Source organism: Genypterus blacodes, unplaced genomic scaffold (assembly GCF_046128005.1).
Source record: "Genypterus blacodes isolate CSIRO-AG114 ecotype Tasmania unplaced genomic scaffold, CSIRO-AGI_Gbla_v1 ptg000044l_1, whole genome shotgun sequence".
Taxonomy (NCBI): Eukaryota; Metazoa; Chordata; class Actinopteri; order Ophidiiformes; family Ophidiidae; genus Genypterus; species Genypterus blacodes.
Genome location: NW_027466857.1, coordinates 8335339 through 8355082, shown reverse-complemented (window position 1 = coordinate 8355082; position 19744 = coordinate 8335339). Strand labels below are relative to the sequence as shown.

General features: G+C 44.1%; 2 protein-coding genes across 5 annotated transcripts; both read right to left on the bottom strand.

Annotated features, from left to right (window-relative positions):
• Positions 1 to 166: 166 nt before the first annotated feature.
• ocrl (OCRL inositol polyphosphate-5-phosphatase) lies at positions 167 to 14412 on the bottom strand. 4 transcript variants are annotated; one of them, XM_076149021.1, is made up of 23 exons: positions 13997 to 14412; positions 13367 to 13446; positions 11017 to 11108; positions 10656 to 10694; positions 10185 to 10298; positions 8636 to 8821; positions 8299 to 8554; positions 8024 to 8197; positions 7832 to 7933; positions 7603 to 7717; positions 7374 to 7490; positions 7001 to 7182; positions 6673 to 6784; positions 6472 to 6581; positions 6159 to 6294; positions 5907 to 6017; positions 5547 to 5712; positions 5066 to 5301; positions 2871 to 2990; positions 2677 to 2761; positions 2395 to 2525; positions 2088 to 2199; positions 167 to 1903 (listed from the first exon to the last, which is right to left on the bottom strand). In XM_076149021.1, the coding sequence occupies exons 1-23, from the start codon at positions 14042 to 14044 to the stop codon at positions 1779 to 1781; spliced, it is 2949 nt and encodes a 982-aa protein (XP_076005136.1). In that variant the 5' UTR covers positions 14045 to 14412; the 3' UTR covers positions 167 to 1778. The 4 variants fall into 4 exon arrangements, with proteins under 4 accessions (XP_076005136.1, XP_076005137.1, XP_076005138.1 ...); XM_076149022.1 differs by having other exon boundaries at positions 2395 to 2522; XM_076149023.1 differs by having other exon boundaries at positions 8024 to 8194.
• Positions 14413 to 15055: 643 nt separating this feature from the next.
• Positions 15056 to 19455, bottom strand: LOC142999569 (protein eva-1 homolog C). Its single transcript, XM_076149172.1, has 7 exons — positions 18983 to 19455; positions 17470 to 17675; positions 17241 to 17364; positions 17001 to 17156; positions 16414 to 16557; positions 16252 to 16323; positions 15056 to 15746 (listed from the first exon to the last, which is right to left on the bottom strand). The coding sequence occupies exons 1-7, from the start codon at positions 19071 to 19073 to the stop codon at positions 15370 to 15372; spliced, it is 1170 nt and encodes a 389-aa protein (XP_076005287.1). The 5' UTR covers positions 19074 to 19455; the 3' UTR covers positions 15056 to 15369.
• Positions 19456 to 19744: the final 289 nt, after the last annotated feature.

The window sequence follows — 19744 nt, the reverse complement described above, 5'->3', positions numbered from 1 at the left end:
CCATGACCGCTGTTCCTCCAGCTGGAGTCAGCGTTCGGCAAAGCTCAGCCAGCGAATGAGGCCGACAAATGTGAGGAACGCAGGGCCGCGTCGAGTCCGTCTGAGGAATCCTCCGCATTTATGGCATCGAGGAAGAGGAATGGTGAAACTTCAGCTCGTCGGGCCAGTCTGCAAGTGTCATCACAACGTGCGTCTCAAGTTTACAATCTTCCAGAGTTCCTGTAGTGTCTAGCATCGTTAAAATAATAGGAGATACGGACCGTGGAACATTCATGTCATCCGTATTTTTGTCTGGCAGGAGAGCCTATGATGTTTCAAAGATAGTGGAAACTGTTCGATACACACCGTATAGGACTTCCTTGTTCCATAACCGTGTCAAGTTCTGCAACACCGCCGAGAAAAAAAAAGTCCTCTGTGGCACGGATGATAAAAGGGGCACAAACACACTTTGTTGTGCAGAGTTATTGGCCAATAAATCTTCTTTTGTTTGCGCTCGGGGGAAAACGCTGCAGCACTCATTACTCATCGGGATTAACTGCGAGGAAAACAAAGTTATAAGCGCCATGGGATCCTAAACGTACGACGAGCCATACATACTGCGCTGGACATTTCAGATATGGCAGAAGTAAGATAAGAGAAACATGTAAACAAACACAGACATTAAGAGTACCACCTTCAAGACAAACATGACAAACTGTACACCGTCACAGACTTGCACCACTATAGCCGAGAGTCAAACTTCCATAGAAGTCAGCAGGGAGAGGAACACTATAGAAACCATTTAAGACATAAACACCACACACTCTTCACTGTATTCTGGTCAACCTGGAAGTTAGTGTGTGTGTGTGTGTGTGTGTGTGTGTGTGCGTGTGTGGAGAGACTTGTTTGTAACTCAAGAGGAAATGGTAAAAAAAATAATAATGACGTAAGGCTCATGGATGGAAGTTTCACAAAAACACAACAAACTTGTAAGAGGAAGGGATTTTCTATAAGAGCATGATAAAAAAAACAACAACAAGTGCCATAAGTTGACAAATTAGATCCAAAATGGTCTTTCAGGGCTAAAGGGGAACTGAAAATAAAAGGTTGGGAAAGAAAAACTGTTCAGTTCCTAATATTGCCCCGTAAGCTTGACTGCTCCAAAAATGGATGATTGTCAATTTTATCCCGGGAAGCTTAAACATTACTGTTACATCTCTACAATTCTTCTATTTCATTAAAAACCTTAAATCCTCGGCGTTGTAGGCTTCCGTTCAGTCTGGTTCTTCAAACTTCCGAACATTCATTTCTTCCTCCTTAGTGTAATCGAGTCCTTTGATAAAGCATCCGTGGTTTTGTAGTGTTCTTCAATTCCTATACTATCGTTCACTAATGAGGGGAGATTTTGGCATGAGCACCTTTAACTAAAGGTTCATCTGAGAACAGGAACCACCCTGCAGTGGAGGCACAGTTCCTTTAGGTCATCACAAAGTGCATAGGCGTCAGTTCAACACGTCTCCCAGTCATTTCCATGTCCGGCTGCGGTAACTGTGAACAAAACTGAAGCCGTGACTGACACTTGGTAGAACCATCACAGTTCTAACAACAAGTCCAAAAAGCACTTGGATGCTTTGAAAAATAAGAGTCAGCGAAAGATGGGGGGGGTGCAAAACAACTGCACTGGTCTCCATAGTAGACGGTGTTCCAGAGTGTTCCACAGGTTCCGATTCACCAGTAAGCCAGGTAGGGAGTCAACTTGGAACCCCAAATGAGGCCGTGAATCGCTCTTCGCCCCCGTTTTAGTCTTCATCTCCAGCCATGAGGAAACCGAGGATGAAGTCGATGGCTCTCTGCCGCTCCTGTGGCGTCTGCCTGCCAATCAGGTTGGGAGGTGGTCGGATGAGGAGGCTTGCAAAGAGGGTAGCTGAAAGGCAAAGACAGAGGAGACAAGAGGTTAGGAAAACATCTGCCACACCGCAAACAAACACAAATTCAACAAATGAAGAGAATTTTACGTAGCAAATGTCGATTCTGCTAAACCTGACGTACAGATCTAAACATTCTACACATAGATGCTGAAGCAGAGATAGAGTCTGTCTGTGTCGTACCTATGAGGCTGGCTGTTAAATTGTTGTCTTGCGAGTGTTTGAGAAGTTCTTTCAGGAAGGCCATCAAGTAGCGGAACACATTGCGGTGGGCACGAGGCAACTGCGAGATCAACTGTCAATCATAGATGGTGGAGACAGAGATTTAACAGTTAGTTGCATACATGGATCACATACCAACACTATGATTCTATGTAGTCAAGATATAAGCAAATGTTACAAAACTACAAAATGCCTTAGTGACTGTACATCCCATACTACAACATGCAGAGATGGAACATGAGAGTGTGTTCAGACTGGTTATCTGTACCTGTTTGCAGAGGCGGCTGTCATGAGAGCATTCCAGGCTCCGTTGGTAGAGTTCATAACACACCACCGGCTCGGGCAGGGCCTCCAGGAAGATCAACAACGCCTCGGCTACGGAGTGGTTGCAACCGGCTACTTGTGCAGTTAGGGATGAACGAGCAATGTGGGGGCGAGCGTGTGTGTGCATTGCGGTGTAGCATTTCACTGACGTAAGTAGATTACAGCTCTGGTGAATCAGCTGGGGAAATCTGGCTCAGTGTCAAACCGAGGGGTAAAAAAAGGATACAGATGGTCTCTGGGATGCTGGTGTCCAGGCAATCGATGATACTCTGCAGCTCCTCCTGTAAGCCTGGGGTCTGGAACAAGTCCTCCTGGGAAACACGGAAGAAGACGGAACATTTAACAGGACTCGTATGTGCCATTGCCTCCACCCAGTGCTGGATGTAGATACAGCGACGGCACCATGATGTCACTTCTCACCTGTTTACATGACTTGGTGTAGAGGTGGTTGACCAGAATCCAAACCTCCTTGGGGATCTTCAGAGGCTTGTCCTCAGTGCTGGCACCATCCACCATCAGGAAGCTGACCTTTGACCTTTCCTGATGACGGGGACAACGATAAAAATCAAATACATGTATATGCAGCTGCAATTTGGTCAATCTGTAGCACATTTCCTTGCACTACATACCACAATCAGTTCCAGGTATTTTAAATCAACAGATAAAGGAAACGAGATTCAACTCTTTCATGACGCCTTTCCCTCAATACGCAACTCAACCGCTTTGATCAAATGTAATAGGCACTACTAGAATGACTGCACATGGCACACTTCATTCATTAGTGATGGTGGAGGGGCTGCAGCGAGGTCGAGTGGATCTCTGGGGTCTGCAGCCACGAAGGACTTTACTAAGAACTGGATATCACATTCTTTTTGTCTCTGTAAACGGATCCCTGACACTCATGAGATACATCTGAAAATAACCACAGCTGGTTGGGGTTACAAATGAAGGTGTGTGTGTGTGTGGGGGGGTTGGGGTATCTGTCTGAGTATCTGTGTTCTCGTGCTGCTTGGGCTTGAGTTTAGAGGAACAGACCTGGAATTCTTCTCATTTGCCTTAATCACGTGGGCGAAGGGGCTGTGTGCAGTCACAGTGACCTGCTGCCAAATGAGATATAGTGTGTGTGTGTGTGTGTGTGCGTGTGCGTGTGCGTGTGCGTGTGCGTCTCTAACTTTCACAGAACTGATGCAGCCGTTCCTCATTGGGTCCTGGGAGATTTAATGTGTAACTGACCCAAGCAAATTACAAAAACCATTAGAACAGCTATTATGATCTGCTCAGTGAGTTTCAGCATTCACTGCCCTTCAGCTCTCTTTGCAAATTCAGTCGAGCTGCAACCTTCATGAATTCATGCTGTAAATGGCTTCGAGGGGAAACTGAAGAGTATAATTTGTGAATAGCATGTAGGTGTTTAAACAGTTTGTAGAATAGTAAACAATCTAAACAATTTAGGAATAAAGAAAGAGATCAGATCAGCTAATAGTTAATACTGGTTAGTAGTTAAATGGTAATCATGGCCTTACCTTTAAGGAAAAGGTTACCCCTTCCATCTACATCTGGACTTAGGTAATTTGTCTAACAATACAACAGACTTAGGGGGGGTCAACTAAACAGAAGCTTAGTGACGGATGAGTCATCAACCCTTGTTAAGCTGATAGCAATCAGTGTCAGAATGAATGTTACCTTTTCCATGTAGCTGTCCTCTTCCTGAGCAAGAAGTCAGCCCGCAACCAGAGTGAAGCGTTGGAAAGGAATGATCGAATCAATGAGAGGAAAACAGAGGAAGACAGAAAAAAGAGTAGATAGAGAGCACTGTGCATGAACACAGGAACAGAGACATAGTTCAACCGTGGCAAGCTTGGTGTATCAAACATTTTATCCAGATATCCAAGGCCAACAGGAAAAGGGACAGGGCTCATTCTCTTTGGTTTTTGATTTCACTAAACAAACAGGTAAATCCACATCCTCCTTCCTTTTATCCCAGTCAAAATCATTCACAACCAAAGAGAATGAATGCTAAGATATAGGAATGATTGTAGCTTAATAGGTGTAGCAACCCGTTCTAGAGCCACAACACAGAAAGTCAAAAGCAGTAGTAAGGAAGCAGACAGAGCAGTAATGTGTAGGGAGCCTTATTATAGGACTGGACGACAGTGAGCTGCGCCTGATTTCAGTAAGTTCTGCCTCCTCTTCAGGAACTCCAGTCCTTTATTTCTAGCCACTTCCTCATTTCCGACGCCTCTTCAAACAATGGCATTCATAGGTCGGGATATTGCTTTGCTCTGTAAATACAGGCAACGTACACTCTGTGAGTGCGAGTGTACGCTGTGGGAGTGAACAAGCCCTCACGTGTCGGCGCTCACGTTTCAGGCCGTGAATGGCAACAGAGTGTTTGAAGACTCTGCAGTCAGATTGGAATCTGAGCTTGCATGGTTTGAGGGGGGAAAGATTTGTTTCTACGTTTGGTAAACAAAATAATAGGTGAAGAGTTTGAGGAAAACGTGTTTCTGTTAAGAACCATGTTTGGCTTTCTAGGGTTCTAATTCACATTGTACCAACCCAACACTTTAAACTAGTCTGCGTTAGACTGCGTTTTCCTTGCAAAACAACCTCACCAGGTCAATGAGTTTGGTGATGGGGATTTCTCTGATGGGCTTCTTCATGCGGCACAGAGTCTCCAGTGAAGTGCCAAAGCAGCTGGGCAGGTAGTTGCCAGAGATGGTGATGAAGTAGTCCTTGCCACGGTCCAGGTGGAGCACCAAAATGTCCTCGATGGCGTCCTCGCCAGAGTTCAGCAGCGTGACGGCGTCTTTACTGACATAGGCCTCCAGGTAGATCTCCAGAGTCTCACCTGGTGGGATCGGAGAAGACATGAAGATGAGAGGGGAGCTTTCTGAGGAACCATTACAAATGATTTCATAGGAATGCCAACAGGAAACTGAACTATCACTCAATTTATGTCTACTGTTCTCCCTTGGCCACAGAAATGCGGCATATGCTCAAAAAAGTGTTCTCTGGGAAAAAGGTCAAGAAATCCCAGAGGAAATCAACAGACAATCAAGAAAGAAAGAGGAGTAGAATGATGAGAGGACTTACTCGGCTCTAAGAATCCATCACTCGGCTCGGCGCGGAGCCAAGGCTTACAATACTGGGAGTCATTGAGCTTGGGGATGAAGGCGAAGTGACAGGGGACCTGCCCGTCATTTGTTATTAGAAAGCGCTCTCGCTGAAGCTGCCTGAATTTCACATTCTCAAACGTAAACTGCAAGACAGGAAATGACAAAAAACAGAGGAAATAACATTAATCACAGACTCCCGAGTAACTTCATCCTGGGGAAAATGACAACAGGCTACTTTGCTTTAGAGTTATTGATTAGTCCATCATCGAATACGACATTGGAGGGAACTATAGTATGAGGAGTGCATGCATAAGGGCGCCGCTGTACTTCCTCTTACCTCTCGCCTACTCAGAGATACAGACGGGAGGAAATCGTTCTCCATTCTGTCCATCATGCGAACAATCTCCTCGAAAACCTTCTTGTGACGCTGCTCATTAACAACCTTAACCTGGGAGACAAACACACAAGCCTCAGTACTAACACACTCAGCAATGCTTATTTACCGATTCATATTATCATTAATGATTCTGTAAACGTAGATGTAGAGGTTTTTATGTATGTAATTATAGAATCTTGCAGTGTTTCTCACCCCGACACTGAATAAGGCGCTGACAGGCTTGTGGTCACTCGTTTTCAGCTCCATGTGGCTGCGGTAGTGGAGCTGTTTGACACTGCTCCCCCGCCACAGGATCCTGTCACACCAGGCTGGGAGGCGACACTTCCCGCTGATGGAAAAACACACACGGATTCAGAGGCGAGGGTCAGGAATCACACACACTCATGCTGCTGACTCTGTATTAGTGTAATGATAAGTCCAGAAAAGGCTTCCTGTCTTTCTTCCTGGATTAAGATTGTGGATTCACTGATTAAAACAAACTAAAAACAAACAAGAATATCTTTACCTCGAGTCCCACTGGTCCGTTTTGGGATCATACTTGTACGTGGGGATGAAGGTAATGTCTCCCTCCATGAAGTCTGTGAAGGCTCTCTTTGTCTGCCTCTGAATGTTCAGCTGCAGTATTCACAAGTTTAAAAAAAAACGATGAACGCTTAATCATGACAGCGAGGAACGTAAACCTCTGAGCTGCGGAACAGTCGCTCACCTGATCGACCTCCTGGAGCTTCTTAAGATCATTCTTCTCAATGAGCGTTTTGACCTCAGCAGCGTCGTACATAAACAGACGATAGTTCAAATCCCCCAGCCAGATTACTACACTGCAACACACAAAACAAGACAATGATTACTTTCACTGCAGTGAGATTCATAATAGGCCACACATCAAACTCTAGTAAATATTAATAAAGCTGAATATCTCATCACTAGGAAGGAGGATACTGTTACAGCTAGTGATGAGCAAAACCTCAAGAGTTATATTTGGACAATGGGAACATAACAAATGCGAGTACAAATTCACAAAACCTGAGACTCACTCGTGCTTGACAATACTGAGAGGAGGGTGGTCCAGCAAATGGAAGGTCATGCGGGCACATATGTCCTTGTAGTCTTGGTTGCGGCGCTCAAAGTCCTCCACGTGTGCTGCGAGGTGAGAGTTGACGATGCAGAAACTCGTGTTGTGGAAAACAAACCTCACTGCCACGCCTCCTTTGTTTCCCTACAAGAGAGACGCACAGCACGGTGTCGCTTTGGCATTTAAATACTTTTAATACCTTATTCTCGTGCACGCAAATACATTCAGGAATACGGGTTGATGTAAACCGCGAAGAATGTTTAAAATTAAGCCAAACAGAAAGCCAGGTTCAATAAGAGAAAACTATCAGCAGGGTAAGAGAAGTTTAAACAAACCATTTTTCCCATGATTCCTGTTCCCACGTGCTCAGCTGCCACTTCTTTAATGTGATTCTTGAGCGCTTTATTGACAAAGACCACCAGCATCATGCCAACTAATCTGATGATCCGGACCTGTGACGATAAGGAATAAGATCATAGCTGAAATACAATAAAGCTATTGCTCCACTAGCCAAACATCAGTGTGCACAATCTTGGAGTGTTTGTTTATCCATCTCCTCCTCACCCTTTTATACTTGGCTTTTGGGTGCAAGCTCTTCTCGATAGCCTCCACCCACAGCTGCTCCTTGGAGGAGTCCATGTAGAAGAAAGCCTCAGTGCTCAGGTCTAACTCTTGAAAACTGAAATTATAAACATAAATCAGGTTAACGAACGTTATTAAAAGCGCGGTTGATGTGTGACTTAATGAAGTAACAGAAGGTCAAAGTAGTCGTGCATAATGAAATGTCACTGACCCCAGGGCATACATATCAGGAGGTTCTGGGCTGGAGCAAAGCCACGGCTCCAGGCTGCTGTCTGGAGACTGACCGTTCACATTCCATGTACCTGTGAAAAACCTAAAGGAAAAGCAAGCAGCCGTTTGTTTGAATGAAAACTGTCCCCTCTCTCAGAAATTGACGTGGTTCAAATCAAGAATTTCAATTTACCTGAAGTTCTGGAAGTCCACGTATTCCTTCTCCTTCTTACCCAGGCGGTGTTTGATGAGGTATTCTCTCTGGCCAGCCTGACTGGAAAACATGGCCTGCCTCATGCTGTTGGTGGTGGGGCTGTCGCACCACGACGTCGGCCTGTCCACTTGGTCGTATGAGGATTTATAACTGCTGCAGATGGCAAATCAGGCCAGGGTTTAATACAAGAAACGTCACAAAAAAAGTTGCGATTCCACGACAACTGAGGTGTCGATGTGATCAGGTTAACTCACTCTGGTTTGGTGCTGGAGATGACGTTCTCTTTGGGCTGTAAGGAGAGAGCTCTGTCCTTAGGGATTGGTGCAGGAGGCAGGGGACTGGATGGAATATAGGAGGCTTTGCGAGGAGGTAGAGGGGGAACAGGAGGAGGTTCCCTGGCGGCGACGAGCCGGTTCTGATGGTTCTTCTTCTCCTCGACTTTCAAAGTGTGGTTGAAGCTGTCTTCAAAGCCAAAGTCGGCGGCCAGTGATTGAGCTGGGTTTTCTCTGTCTGTAAAACAGTGAAAGATAAACCGTCAGTGTCTGATAAGCGAAAGATCGTTCATATTTTCTCAATGGGTCCACAAATTACCAGTGCTTTTCTGGTTTGTTGAAGTGCTGTTGTTGAGGTTGGGAGGCGGTGCGCTCGTGGGTTTGACCGGGTTGACACTGGAGTTGGCCGTCTTGTTTCCTCTCTGTGGGGGTATGGGAACGGGCCCTCTCGGGGGCGCTGGTGCGAGGGGCTCCATCGCTTTGAGTTTTGGGGGTTTGGCTTCGACTAAGACGATAAAACCGCACGGTCAAAAAGGCACCGCAAAGGGATGCAGTCAGGACACAAGATCGGAGTGTGCCACAGAGCCTTTTTATGTGAAGTTATATCTGCAGTCCAGCTGCCCGGTCTGCGTCATTCCTACTGATGCCTCCCAATGCCAATATGTAATACGGTTTATGCAAATAACACAGATGAAGGTTAGGCCAACACCCACTAGAACAATGTTGACTATACATGAGCTGGACAATGTGAGTAACAGCATACAACAAATGGCTTGGTGATATCAGGAATGAAGACGTCACTGTGGCACTGAAGAAGATAAACAGGTTTGAAATCAAAAATATTGCACATGTCAAAATATTTTCAGCTCTATATTTATTATCTAGCAAAAACACAGCTGCTCCTTCCAATTCTCTAAACCCAGTTGTGTTTTGTGGTGCTAGAGGGAACTTCATCTGTGCGGCTTACCAAAAATCTGTCAGTACAAACAGCACGTGGGACGTACGAGAGCCTTTACTTTGTTATTCAAATGCTCTAGGACCGATATCTGCATTACTTCACTAACAATTTGAGGTGGCGCTCATTCCAAAGCAGCGGTATGCGTTTCATGCAGCGTACAACAGGAACGCACACGTCTGCCTGTGGGAGGTTTCGACAGCACAACTGCGACATCTCGTCAACACAGCTCTACCTCACTTACATATCAGCTCTACATCACATTATACCCTTTAGAACACTGTTGGTGCTGATCATCATAGATTTTCTCCTTATTTGCATCGTTGTCTCTGGATATTCAAAATAAACAGACCAATTATGTAAAAAATGAGATGTAATCATGTGAACGTCTGAATTGTTCTTGTCCTATGCAGAGTTTATTAATAGTTCCACTACTGAGTGTGTGTGTGTGTGTGTGTGTGTGTCTGTTGATATAACAACAGAGTGGCTTTATCAAGGCTTATTCCCAATTTTGAGGAGTGGCTGCTGCTGCTGCTCCGTTGCAGATAAGTCATCATGTGCTCCATCTGCCAGACAGCCACAAGAGCAGATTGATGAATTCCTATACGACTGCATAATGACAACAGTATCCTCAATACTTTAGTCACTTGGAATTTAGGTGACGGAAAAGTTATTATTATTATTTTTTTAATGTTGCTCAAATCTAAATTGAAGCTGCGATTCATACTGGTTGTATTCATTTTGACAGCCAGCACCTTTCAATGTGGATCTGAAAGAAGAGTTTGAACGTGTGGGTGGTAAGAACACACAGGGAATAAGCAAGCAGTGTAATCCACCCTCTCTGAATAAATGTTAGATGAGTGATTAAATAATTTATGATGAAGTGCACTGGACGAGTGACGTTGAGTCTTACCTTCCTGTTTGGCTCTTTTCACCTCTGAGAAGAAAGTCTGAGTCCGATCATCATCATGGAATTCAAACCGCAACTCCGGGGCTTTCTCCCCTTTGACTCGAATCCTGACACAGGCTTCAGAAACGCACACACACACCCACACACCCACACACCCACACACCCACACACACACACACACACACACACACACAAACACCACAAACGCAGAGAAAACACCTTTAGACTTTGCATACACATTAGAAATGCACTGTCTCTTCAAAACAATGCAAAGTGATTTAAAAGTGAACCAATTCAGCGTGCTTTCAGGAGGCCCTAGCAACTCATGACCTGCTCCCGCTGCTACATAAAGAGCCAAGCATTTGTCAAGCCATGTCCTGGAAATGTTGGACTGGGAATTTCTTACAGACTAATTACAAAAGTGTTAGCTTTGGGCGTTTGCCTTGTTCTCAACATATGAGGTGAGGTACTTACAGTCTACTGAGAAATCAATGAGCAGAGCCTCTTCTGCCTCTGAAACAAAGAACGGAAAGAGCCGTGAAGGGTTGGCCGAGCAGTTCAAAGGTCCGTTGTGGGAGTGAACCAGTGGTGTTATAAGCTATTCAAACAGGCTCTGATTATAATGTGTTGATTTTTAAATGGTGTCCTTCAAGAGCAAGGACACACTTCACGCTCTGCTGCGACCATGGGAACACGAGCGGGAACACTACTATCAGTCAGGGTTAAGGAATGTGAGATTACACAGAAGAACACATAGAAGTGAGGGAATACACTGTTACAAACGTTAAATCAATGAACCAAATATTCTGGTGCTGAAGAAAAAAAAGACACATACCTCGTATAATTTCAAAATGACCATTGATCGGTATAGACAGCTGAGGGACTGGAGAAGACAGAACCGCATCAGGGGTGGCTAGAACAGCCAGTCTGGATCAGAACACAACAGAGTCCCGGTTAACATAACATCTGCAAAGCTCTCGGTGATGATTGAAGCAAATCAAAACTAATGAAACATAAAGCAAATTCAACCATAAACTATATACAAAGCAGCAATACCGCTTCACGAAATCCCTCATTCTTAAAGCAGCCGTTTTTCATGCAGTTTAAATGTAGATGCTTCATGCACATGATTGACACTGGGAGTATTAGAATAACTGAACATTTAAGATGCAACATGGGGGAAAAGCGTTATTAGGTTGCGATTATATTTATCAGTTCTTTTGTAAACATGCACATACATAAAGAGTCCATTTTGTGATACTGTTGCATCAATTAAATGAGCAAATAATTACACAAAAGCAACAACATACTCTATCTGTTCCCTCTTTTTGTTGTTTAGTGTGACATGGTTCTGTTCTGGCCGCATTCAGTGCACTGTAACCATCTGCAGCTTGGTCAGAGCGTCTTAGCTTTGGGGTCATTATGTCGTCACTGCACTACACTGTACGCACATTCAAGTCTCCGATGTGGACTGATGTGGGCTGGGTCACATTTCACTCTCCAACAATGGGGCTGAGTAACGGCCAGAGACACCGCCTCAAAGCTGTGGGCGTAGCCAGTGTCAACATTTCCTTTTCCTCTTCGCAATAAGTCTGATAACTGATGAGCAAAGGAAAATGATTCAGCCCTGCGTGAGGAAATGTGTCGGGGGGGGGGGGGGGGGGGGGGGGCAACGCCATTCCACAGAATCAGTGACCCGGACGGCCTCAGATAGGGTAAATGACGTGACAGTCTGCTAGTGAGAACGTGGGCGGTGGACAAGATAACACTAAGACCATTTTGTTACTGTATAGTTTGGGCTCTGTTCCCTCGATATTAGAAATCATGCAGACCAATACCAAGTGAAAGATAGATAATGGGCTGAATCATCAACATCAAATGAATCATCACTCCTCACACTTTCAACACAAAACTAACATTGTGATGTTCACCACATTGGTATTCATTGAGAGGCTGCTGTGTTTCTGTCCCTCTTATACTAACAATGCCCCGTGTCAGAAAAAGCCATTTCAACCATGAATCCAACATGCAGTTGTGACACCGTGTCACAGTCTTATAAGTCATAATAATATCTGTATCTCCTTTACCATTTTCCCTGTCCAGAGCAGAGAACAGCGTGTGTGGCTATTATGCAGTTACGCAAAAGCTTCTTTGCCCATGTGAGTCTTATTACAGTGGAGGACTAAGTGGAGGAATTCCAGATAATGGGGAAGTGAGCTGGCTGGTCATGGAGCTAATTGCTCTCACCGTCAGACTAATGCATGCCACAACCTGCTACGAACACAAACAACACTCCTGCCTCCACACACACACACACACACACACACACACACACACACACACACACACACACACACACACACACACACACACACACACACACACACACACACACACACACACACACACACACACACACACACACACACACACACACACACACACACACACACACACGCACACACGCACACACGTTATCCACAACATCTCTCTCACAAAATAAATGCTGGAGCTGCAGACGGGCTCTATGGGCATGTGACTATGAGATGAATCCCTACCAAACAGCAGAGTAACGCTGTGTGTGCTGAATATCCTTTCAAGGGTTAAAATCTCCATTATGGATGCTGCTGATTTAATAATACAAAGAATCTGTAGCTGGTCCTCTGACTACTGAGGGGGAGAAGGGGGTCAGATGAGGACTTACTGATCTGTGCACTAACTGATTTACTTCATCCTGACTGGGGCTGACTATAATTCAAAACTACAACTCATGTCATTGCTATAATCTGGACCTATCTGCCCCCCCCCGATCCATTTCGATTGAAATACAGCAATTTAAAGTCGTGGCGCTCTGTGCAATGTAGTATAACTAACACTAAACCAAAACTCAATTTGAAAAACACAAACAAGAACATGAAGCATCCTTCACTGCTTAAGTTTATGTGGTCATTTGTTTTCCAACCCGTTGGCACTAAACCTCGGTTAATCTATAATCTGCTACAGAGATAGACTACTTATATACTATACATATACTTTGCACTACATAAACAAATTCCAAAGCTAGAAATAGAGCATCGGATGTTAAATACCTAACATTCCACTGTGTGCAGTTCTAACCTTGATCACGTCACTGCCTAGGAAAAGCAGATGCTGAATTTCAAGTCACCAGGTGCTCCAGTACTTACATAAACTCTCCACAGCGCTCAATTAGTGACAGTAGTATGGGCTCCTTGTTCCCAGACCTCAGCTCCTGACCTCTTACAGTGTGAGCAGTACAATCAAGGAATTATTGCGACTGGAGATGAGATGAGATGAAAAGGGACGCTCGGACATCACAAGCACTCAATTGGCATTTAAATCCCACCAAAGCACCAACGAGTGTCGCTTTCACTCGTGTCAGAGGGGTTAGTTAGTAATGGTAAGATCCACTCAGCATATTAGTAAGAAGCCATGCTGAAAGTAGGAGGGGAATGAATATGACATGTGTGTTTAGAGTATCTAATCGGAACCATAGCTGTTATACCCATGAACAAGTCACCGGAACATGGTTAGTAGTTAGCAAGCAGATTTCAAAGTTGTAACATTGGCTACAAAAGAACCAGGCTATTAAAATGACATAAACAGCCCCACTATTCAGAAATATACTGCTTATGTGGTTGCCTAGTTATCAGACACAACCCAGTTAGCAGACAAGCTAAGTTAGCAGAGCGCTGATAACCTTACCTGCACTTATTCACTAGCTAACATTAGCTACAAAGCTAGGCGAAGCAAAGTAAAAACACAATTGACAAAATGTTATAATTCATAAAGGATATTGCCAAGCACTTCTCGTCGGACATCCCAAAGCTCAAAGGCGAGTCCATTCTTACCGATATCCAGCAAAGAGCCGTTTATCATGAGGCCACAGTTCGCCGCTGAACGTTACGGAGAAAGTTAAATCTCCACCCGGCGCGGCGCGGCGGCCTTCCGGGGTGACAGCTGTTCTGGGGTTACGGTGGGCAGCTAATGCTAAACGAGCTTCTTAGCCAGATGTTCCCGCTGTCGGATATGGTCGTAAACATTCACAGGAAAGCGGGGAGTTAGAGTATCGGTAAGTATGCGGCATCCTCCCCGAGACCACCAGCTTGTATCGTTTCCTTCTCGGTGTCAGTGGAGAGCATCCAGGCAGGCTAATCAGATTCGGCCGGCCGCTCGGTGCTACAGGAAACTCTCCCTTCTGTCATCACTCTCTTCGCCCTTCTCTCCTGGTTTGTGTTTGTGATTGTAATGCCGCCACCTACTGGACATTAGTGTGTCTCACAGCGGCTTGTCTGGCGATTTCTATAGTATATTTGATTATTTCATTTTATTTTTCTAGATGTTTTATCCCTAAATGCAGGATCTCAATGTCTCCATAGTGCTCATTTGCTCTTTGTGCTCATTACTCGCCTGTCATTTACCTCCTTTTATCCTCCTTATTTTGATCAGATGTGTCTGTCCATCAAATGCTCCTGTAAAGCACCGACTTGCTGCCAATTTATGAAAAACCCTATGTAAAACCAATTGATTGATCAATTAAAGGGGTACCAATAAAACTGTACACACTCAAAGCACTTGGGGACATTTGGTTTCAAGTCTGTATTTCTGCCACAAGGAGGCGCTAATTTGCTGTAGAATGTGGATACCATGTCATTTTGAGTAAGCTGTTACCGCTCGTCGGACAAAATGATAACCTGCTCCACGTTTCTCTGAATTGCAGAGATGCTGCAGAGGTGAGGAGTCTGTTGCTTTGTTTCTGTACTGATTCATGCACTGCGTGTAAATTGAGCACAGTTATTTCCACAGAAATGTAGTCTTTATTGGTTAGAATTTACAGCAAAACATACAGAGCTCAGCATTTTTCATGGCAACTGAAAAACATAGGCAGACAGTGCCCACATTCATTTTGCAAAAGACTTATCCACTGAAATGCATGGAAAAATTATGTTAACTCAACTTATAAAGCAACAGGACTACATGTATTTCATTCTTAAATTAAAAAATATTAGATTCAATACTATTCATTCATCACTGAATGATGATACACCAATAAGGAAGCACAGTGTCATGTATTTAGGAGAAATCTAATATCTTTGTGTAATTTTAGCCGTGTTTTGAAGTCAGCTGAGGTTTGCTTTAGAAATACCTTCACTGATACATTTGATATCTATTAATTGTTGTAGGTTGTAATCTTGTGAATAGCATAAGGGCTGGAGTCTCGATGGGGCCAAATGTCTCCATTGGGCAGATCCCTCGCTTGTCCCAACTCATGGTCAACCATCTCTACGGTCATGGTGGGCGGACTGAAAATGTCTGCGGTACGGTATGATTGTGTGAGGCAGCGGAAGGAGGAAGTGTCTGAAAGGTCATCATCGTAGAGGACCTCCTTCTGCTGTCTCCCAGATGCTTTCAGCTCATCACCCAGCTCAGAAACCAAATCTTTAACATCTCTCACTATTGTTGAGCGCAGACCAAACAGGCAGAACAGGAAAATCAGACCAGCACAGATCCCAGAGACAAAGTACAACGCCACTCTCTCTGGCAGACCTGAAAGAGACGCACCCATGTACATTAGCGCTCAAACAAGCTTCAGAAAGTGCAGGCATAGGATGCAACAAATCATCAGTTGCAGATCAGATATAAACTGCTAATAATACTGTACCACTCCAGGCCCATGCTGGTGTTTGTGCATGTTATAGACATTTAGTGCAAAGTGGTGATACCAATTTTCAGATTTTAAATTGGTGGTTTTATGTGGTTTTACATTGCAATTATAATGTAATCTTACAAAAAACAAAAATAAATTATTAACTATTGCTGTAGATGACAATCACACTTAAGCCTCACAACCTTAGCCTAAGATCTATAGGCATTAGTGCACATACCCAACATTTTTTCAATGATCTCCAGAGAGTTGGTTAAGAGCACGTTTTGAGGCCTGTAGGTGGGGCCAGTGTACCATCCACCTGCAGGTGAGAGGGTTCTGGGCTCAGACGCCTGTGAACGTCTCCAACACATTTACAATTCATGTGTGTATCCTGTCTCTTTTTACCGTGTGTGTAGTCTGAGATCAAGAAAGGATCTGTTGACCCACGACCCACATCTTCCAGAAGGTATCGGGGCACTAAATAGCAAATGAGAGATTTAAGGTTTAATTTGCATGTATTATCTCACGCACGAGCAGTAACTCAACTGTTTGCCTTCAGTCACTTACCACAAGTGAAGGACACACGCAGGTGCTTCCTGGTGCCGGGGAAGCAGGGGTCCCCAAAGGTTAGAGTGTCAGCCGAAAGTGAGCAGATTGTTTTGCCATGACATCTACGTGACACTTTCCTCAGAGCAGAAGGTGACAAACACTCTGAAATAAAGGGATTTTAGAATATTATACTACAAACAGCTCGGATTTGCAACAGCAATAAAAGCCTCACTCAGTTAAGTCAAATGCAGCAGGATAAATGCCTCCACCAGGGAGGTTCTGTTTTTGCCTTGGTTTGTAGGAGTTAGGAGTAGGAGTTATATTTATCCAGGCATAGCTGGATGCTTAGTAGGGCTACAAATGTGCAACTACCACAATCTTCTAGTTGATTCAATAAAGTAGTTTTGGAAACAATTTCACTGTATCTTCAAACTGAGTTTCATTCAAAACAGTCCCACTATTATCCAAGTCTGGAATTCCATTAATATCACCTAAAGTAATAGAGATAGAGCTGTGACACATTAGAGAAATGGCACTTCTTGTCTACATAAATCAATATTTTTCCCAGTGACTTCTCATTGACACCAAGGCCTCCAGTTTCATACCCATGTCAGTATGTATGCCAGAAGTGTCCTGAGGGCAGTAGGGGCTGCCATGCAGCAGGTGTCCAAACGTGGCAGAGTAGATCACAAGAACAGTGTCATTCTTGCACATCAGCCTTAGACGCTCGTTTTCACACACCAATCTTGTGCGGTGGTGCTCTGAAAAACAGATTAACACAACAATAGTTGCCTTACAATGTTGGGATCCTGGCTCCTTGAATGTGAGGGCCTATGGGGGTCTACCTGGTCGGCACTTGTAGGACACCAGAAGGTACTTGTTGGTGTGTGGGCAGGCGTCTTCCCCAAACACTGGACTGAGGACAGGTATATGACAGAACTGCTGATCTTGACATTCTGACTGCACTTTCTGCAAGAGCATGAATACAACTGCTGTGTACTGGTGCTGAAGAGGACAAAGTGTTCAGTTTTGTTTTACTTCTACAAAACACAAGCATTGTGGTGACACAAGTACCTCAATAGCAACTGCAGAAATGCACTCTCTGTCTTCCTCTGTGGTTATGTTTGTGCTTTCAGAGGGACACAAATGCTGATTTGGCACACGTCGTCCATAGAATGCTGATAGGACGGCCACAGATGTCCTGGTGGGACACTCTATCGTGAGGGTGTCCCCTTCACAAGCATGGGCAGTGTGGTTCTTCAGAATCGTGTGAAGGTAAACTGAGAGAGAAACGAAAAAGGGGATGATAAAATAATTGTATAATAAAATTAATGAATTCATTGTGTCTGCTGAAAGAGGATTTTGATGTTTGACACCATCACTCATTCACGTCAAGTGAATGAGTGATGGTGTCAAAGATGATGTCAAGTCAATAGTGGTCAGCCCTAGTGAAAAGTCAACACCATGACACAAATCAAAACACTGAAACCTACAGCACTGTTGCTATGGTTACCGGCCAACAAGAATATCATAATAAGATAATGTGCTTTTTGTATATCTCATATCCTCACCCTGTTTGATATAAGGCAAAATAAAATGATTCAGATTAAATTTGAAAAACTATTAACTTCTCGTCAAATGAGCTGGAAACTAATTTCTAAATAACACACCATGTAAAAGTCTGTCATGGTCCAAAGGTCAGTCATGTGACTTATTGGATGCTTTATTTGCACTCGCTGCAGACTGGATATTGACAACAATTAGGTGGTGTCGCAGTCATTGGGTGTAGCTCTCCAAGACAATATTTGGACTGTGACCACCCACACAGGACCTGGAATAGACAGTGAAGTGAAGTCTCCCCTCCCACAAGTGCTTTGTGTGTGTGTGTGTGTGTGTGTGTGTGTGTGTGTGTGTGTGTGTGTGTGTGTGTGTGTGTATGTGCGCGCGTGCACCACAGGGGCAAGCAGCTTGCAGCTACAGGGAACGACTGAGAGGCAGTACCAGGCACTCAGTCACAATGATCTATTATTAGGAGATCTCTGCCAGGGTTAGACAGAGACAGATACACTGCAGTGCTCACAATAGACATGTCTGGGACAAAGGCAAACCTTGATCGCTTTGTATGATCATATCCCTGTCTTCAATTATGTCATCCATCATACCAGATATGACCAAAACTTACTACTACTTATGAAGCGTGGCTCCGTTTATTCAGCTTCATCACTTTTGCACATCTGTGTTGATAAGAGGCTTCATGCTTCTCTTCATGCTTCACATTTTTAAACCATTTTTTAGTAAGTAAGAAGTATTTTGGTCATAAAACTGATTTTAAATAGTAAAAAGATGGCTTGTCCCTTTAAAACTGTTCCATCTAATGAAGTGAAGGACCTGCAGCCTCCCCTGCACTCTGATTCTGGTCTTTCAGTCTGAGCTGCACCAGCTGTTAGGACAGCAGGATGTAGAGATAAATTAGGGAATGTTTAGTGTCTTTCAGGAGCTTCCTTCACAACTAAAAATGAACCGGTCAGCGAATTCACTTTCCCTTAACAACGCAATTATGCATGTGGAGGAAAAAACAGAGACTTACCAGAGAAATCGGGAGCCGACTGTACAGTGAGCGTTTTCAGAGTCAGAAGAAGAGAGAGGAGAAGACCTGCAGACCTCCATGGCACCATCATAACAGACCGGGTGCTTTGTTGTAATGACTTGATTTGCTATTGACTGGATGCCTGGGTGAGAGCGGTCAGTGGGTCAATGAGGCCATTGTGTTAACTGATAAACAGCCAACCTCCTTTAGCAATAAAAAGAAACACGGATCACAGTTTTACACACAGGTGACATAAGCAAGACATGAGAGTGTGAATGTTGCGTGTTTTTTCCATAATGAAAATGAAGAAAGTAAAACTAAGCACGAGAGTAAAAGATCACACGGTTTTTATTTGGGTTGTGGTGATAACATCTTGACCTTACGTGTGTTTGTAATGGCAAAATCCAGGCTGATTCTCTTGTTCCCCATGGTCAACAGTGAGGAACCTGTTCATGGAGATAAGGCACTTTTTTTTCCAGGAGGTGACTTCCAATTGCTGTGTGTCAAGTGCAGATATGTGTGTGTATCTCCAAATGTTACACATTTCCAGCACGGCCTTTCCTTTCCAGGAATAGCCAGAAATTCTCTCTTGTTGCCTATCCTCTCACACAGGCAGCAACAGGGAGTTTCAGTTTACTATAAACGGTGTGATTGTAACCTTAATTCCCCTTTTAGGCAATCTTCTTTTAAACGCATGACCACTGTTGTCATACCAACCAAACACTGATACATGTGAAACCAGTGAGGTCTGGACATTATCAG